This window comes from Micropterus dolomieu, linkage group LG04 (assembly GCF_021292245.1).
Source record: "Micropterus dolomieu isolate WLL.071019.BEF.003 ecotype Adirondacks linkage group LG04, ASM2129224v1, whole genome shotgun sequence".
NCBI classification, from domain to species: Eukaryota; Metazoa; Chordata; class Actinopteri; order Centrarchiformes; family Centrarchidae; genus Micropterus; species Micropterus dolomieu.
In genome coordinates, this window is record NC_060153.1 from 8,816,066 (window position 1) to 8,821,169 (window position 5,104).

Below are 5,104 nucleotides of genomic sequence, written 5' to 3' on the forward strand. Positions count from 1 at the left end.
CCCCCCCCCCCCCCCCCCCCCCCTCCTCTCTCTTTCTCCCTCCCTTTCCCTCGGCCCCCTCACGGCATGTGGGCCGCTCCACAATCAGCTCTCTGTATGTGTCTTATAAACAAAGGGCACGCTGCTCATAGAGAGAATATGTTAACAAAAGCCACTCACCCCAGTGCAAAATATCTGCTGATTAAAAATACGGAAACTTGAAATGTTACATCCCTTTGGTTTATCATTGACAGTTTCCTTCTGATGTTTTTTGAGGCGAATAAGAGGAATTATTTTATTCTTAGATAAATAACACCCATACAAGCACACTGTCATCAACTACTTAAAAGTGTTTTTCATGTGATATTTAATGTCTATGCACTCATATGTTTAAGGACCCTTAAATCTTTGTTTGTAGCCTAGGCTGTTGAACGGACTCAAAATAATGCACAGTAGATATAACAGTGACAGAGTGTGATAAATGCTACTAACTCTCACTTACGCCTAAAACCTCACAGCACACCGTGAATGAAAGGAAAGACAAAGAACCACTCGTGTCAGTTTAATACCGCTCAGCCTTCAATCTCGTTTACACATTAGGAGTCATTTAGACAACATACACACGCATATACACACATACACACTGGGAAAAAAAACAAGGGCAAGGGCCATCAGATGAACCTAAAGATGATTAACGCCGGTTGGGGCAGGCACACTCTACCTCCTCTGCACAGTCAAAAATGGGCTCTCTGGAGGCCTCCCCCATCTTTTGGGCAAAGATGAGACTTTCAAATTGGTTTGCCAGCCACATTACTGGCCAACAGGGAGGTAGAGATGGAGTGGGGGGGGGGGGGGGGGGGGGGGGGGGGGGGGGGGTACTGAACTGAAGTGGAGTGATGGAGGTGGAGGGATGGAGGGGGAGTGGGAAATGGGGCAGAAGTCTAAATTTGATAAATGAAGGGATAAGTGCATTATGCCCACTGTGTGCGGATTCAGCTGCTTTATTTTGATTATTTAGGGCAAGGAGGCATTGCCAACACAGAGGTTAAATAATAATGTTTATGCAAATGATCATAAACTGGGCTGTTTTTCTCTCTTCTCTTAAGCTCTTGAGATTAAATAATTTCCAAATGGTTCCAAATGATATATCATAAAGTGACTTTTCTTCTTCCCTTTAATTTTTTTTCATATAACTGTAAAAAAAAGAAGTAATAGTATTAAATGTAAATATTTTTCCATTAGATATTGTTATTAGTATTCTAACAATGTGGTGTGAATTTGAGTATTTGAGTATTTAAAATGGCTACTGTAGCTTTAGTGCAGACTACTTACTGCATGATATTTAGCATGTTTGACTTTAATATCTAAAACTGAGATAGCCATGGTTAACTTAGAGCTTATTAGCAGTGAGAAGGTGTTGTTATAGAGATGGAGACATGTTGCAAAGGACCTGCCTACCTGAGCATCATCAACAGCATCCTGAACTTCAGGTTTAATTGAGCAAATGTGGCCCCTCTTCACCTAAAAGCCTGTTGGTTGGTATCCCTGCGGAAATTGTGCCCATTTCCGTATATATAGATCACTGACTAAGGCATATTGCAGACTGTCTTAAAAGACTCTGGCCTCTCACAGCCAAGCGTCCACTCATGTATTTGACTAGACAGGGATACAGCGCCACAGACATTGAATCATGACTCCCATATTTTAGCCATAAGCTAACACCATATGGGTGCAACTGTACTATCAAAGGATAAAACAGAACAAAGGATTTATATAGTCTTTTTGATCGAAGTCCCACTATATGGAAGTAGTATATTTTATGTTTTTTTTCACACACACACACACACGCACGCACACACACACACAAACAGACAAAAACATGTGCAAAGACACACACGCAGTGACAGCCACGGCCAATCGATTTGCCACGCTCTCTCCCCTCAATGCTGACGATGCTTGAGTGGACGGGCTCCTGGTTGCCTGGTTCACAGAAAAGGGTCCCTCAAATGAATGTATTTTTACCTCTTGCAGGACAATGTCGGATAGGGAAGTAAATAATTAAAGGAAAGGGACCCTTTTTGACTGCATCAACCCTGCCACTGCTGGTAAGCTCTACTATCCATTGTGACTCCATTTTTGCCCGTCCTGCTAAGGATGACCGTTTTCTTTTCTTTTTTTAATTTTTTGTTTTACTTTGTTTTACACACATGTGCCCTCCCTGCATGGAAACCCTTCACATTAAAGGCACTGAGTGTTTGCATATTATTCTTATTTGATTTAAGTGCTGACCTGATGTGAGAGGAATGGGCCTTGTGTATGTCGTATCTGACACTGGTCATTAGTTGCTTAAGTTTCCTTTCTGTGTTTTGTAGTTTTATTGTGACATGTGTGCCACGGGTCCCCTTCTCCTTTGTCCGACTTGGCAACTGTGAAATTGGAGTGAAAAAGCATTGAATTCGATTTTTCAAGCCCATTTCACCTTGCATCCCTTAGCATGGCTTTGTACGCTAACTGAAATCCTCACTAATCGTATCCTGGCTTAAGCATGGCACTTGGTTGGTTACTTAGTTTCTTTCATCAGCTATAGCACACTGTGTGATACAGTTTGCCTTGTGTTTGGAAAAAATGCCCATCTTAATTAAATCCAGGGCTACATAAAGACATGTTCATTGAGGTGCTCGATTAAGCCACCTCCAATAGGGAACAAATGCGATAATGCTGTCAGGGCCTAGTGCTAATATGCTATCCAGTTCCCCTCGATTATCACATTACCACAGCTCGAATCAATTGATAAACTCCCATTCAATATGGTGGAGTATTTAATTGAGTCAGAGTCTATTGGATTTGAGGGCTGTGCAGAGCAGACATGCTGACAGCGGTAAACACTAGCAGGATGCTCTCTCTCTCTCTGTCTCTCTCTCTGTGCGATCTCAGAGCATTTTTTCTGAGGAGAGCTGCAGGGTGAATTTCTCTGTGTGAATGTCTGTGTACCTCAACCGATAGTAACAATAATAACATATGTAGTGGTTCTTAGACTTTGAATATTTGTAGCCTGGTAACATTTCACAGAAGTATGACAACGTGAAAAATTACAATCTGAAAAAGAAATTAAGTACAAACACTCTACATTCCTCACACTTTGGCAGCATACTGATTTATAACTATGACTGTCTCCCGACATTAGGCACAGCTCCAACATCAACCTGCACCGCAAACTGCTGACCAAAGAGCTGGACGACATTGTCCTGGACCCCCAACTCACGCCACTGCCCAAGGACCTGCGAGCCGAGTTACTGGCCAAGATCTACGCCGGGCACCACATGGGCTTGGACCCTATGGCCGGGATGGGCATCGGAGGCGGCAGCCTTGGGCCCACTGGTCTGAACCACAATGTCCGTTCCCACACGAGCATCGAGTATCCCCACCACCTTCTCAACCAAAACCTTAAAAACCACCACACCAACGGCTTCTCCCGGGGCCAGCCAGACGACTACATGGTGTTGGACCTGAGTACCACATCCAGTGTTCAATCCAGCAGCAGTATCCACTCCTCACATGAGTCAGATGAGGGCAGCGATGAAGGCATCCTATTGGATGACCTGGAGGAGGAGGAGGGAGAAGAGGATGAGGAGGAGGGCAACAGTGAGGGGGAGGACTGCTCCCAGCGTGCCGAGGGGCGGGCTGAAGGGAGGCATCGGGATGAGACTGGAGAACTAAGAGGAGAAGGACATGGCGAGGGGTTGGGACCTTCCTCCTCACCATTCCTTCTTTCATCCACCGGGGGCAGTAACGGTGGCAGCAGTGGGATCCTCTGCAGCATCTGCCACAAAATGTACAGCAACAAAGGGACCCTGCGTGTGCACTACAAGACTGTGCACCTGCGCGAGATGCATAAGTGCAAAATCCCCGGTTGCAACATGGTTTTCAGCTCTGTGCGCAGCCGTAACCGACACTCTCAGAATCCCAACCTCCATAAAAACATGCCCTTCTCTACAATAATAGACTAAATAATGACTTGCTACTCTACCCTGCTGTCAGTCTGCCCGCTCCTCCCTTCATTCCTCATCCTTATTCCTCCTCAAATTAGCTTTTAACCCCAGCCCAGGGCCATCAAATACAAGCTAAATGCCTGTATGCCTCCTGCCCGTCCTCTGTAAGTCACTGCAAGACATCTCTACGTCCCTCTATAAAATTCATTGACTCTAAATACAGTTTATTATCGTGACCTTTGACTTTTCCTCCTTTGGAAGAACAGGATGACACTCTTGAGCATAGAGTTTGCTTTATAACAAAACTCCAGTTGCTGTTTTTTTTCCATAAGCCCCTCCATCTTTCCTTTCGGACGTCTCCCCACTTTGTTTTTATGTCCGTCTCCAAAGAATCTATTCAAACTCTTATTTGTGACTTTGCCTGCAGAAATGATAGTATTGAAAAAAAAAAGAAAATCTTCTTGTTGTATTTGTGTAATGATAGCTTTTAAATGAACCCCTTACAAAAGCATGACAACTTCATTTGTAAATAATGTCCCAAGAGGCTTTTGGTGTAAAAGAGTTGTGTTGATGGTTGTTTGCTTCTTTTTTCTCTCTCTTTATGGTTTTATGTTACAGTCCAGTACAATACTTCCAGCTATAGGCAAGAAAGAGGTAGCATCTTACTAGCTTGACTCATTTATGTTAGCTTCAAAGACACGTTTTAAACCGAGTCCTAGGGAAAAAAAAGAATACCATGTGGCTTGTTTTATCTACTTGTTAGATATTCAGAGGTTGCCGGCATGCTTTTTTAGGCTCCTACACTGATATCATTCTCTGTATTTCTATTGATTTCTTTTTGTCTGTTATGTTTATGAGCTTTAGTATACCAATTCAGTTTTTGCACTTTGCATCTATACAAGGGGATGTGTAATATTATTATAATGAGGACTTTGCAATGGAAAGTTTAGGTCATTGATGGCTACAGTGCCAGGGGAAATGACAGTACCTTCAACATACTTGTGCCAGTTTCTTTTTGCACGCGCTCAGTTTCAAACACAGTTTCAAAAAAGAAAACATCTTGCCTCCCTGAACAAAACCTGAGATCTTCCCCCATTGCTAAACAACGTGTTCAGAAAGTGTCTCCAAAGTGTCTT

General features: G+C 43.4%; 1 protein-coding gene and 1 long non-coding RNA gene across 7 annotated transcripts in view; one reads left to right on the forward strand and one right to left on the reverse strand.

The window, feature by feature from the left end:
* bnc2 (basonuclin 2) overlaps positions 1 to 5,095 on the forward strand; it is a 158,489-nt gene extending 153,394 nt beyond the window's left edge. For 5 of the 6 annotated variants that reach the window (XM_046046423.1, XM_046046425.1, XM_046046424.1 and 2 more), the window contains one exon: positions 3,164 to 5,095. In XM_046046423.1, coding sequence (XP_045902379.1) covers positions 3,164 to 3,986 — 823 coding nt within the window. In that variant the 3' untranslated portion in view covers positions 3,987 to 5,095. Of the gene's footprint in view, positions 1 to 2,010; positions 2,085 to 3,163 lie in introns of all 6 variants that reach the window. The other variant, XM_046046428.1, reaches the window with a different exon arrangement.
* Positions 1 to 5,104, reverse strand: part of LOC123969236 — a 197,441-nt gene that overhangs the window by 120,307 nt on the left and 72,030 nt on the right. The gene's annotated exons all lie outside the window — the stretch shown is intronic.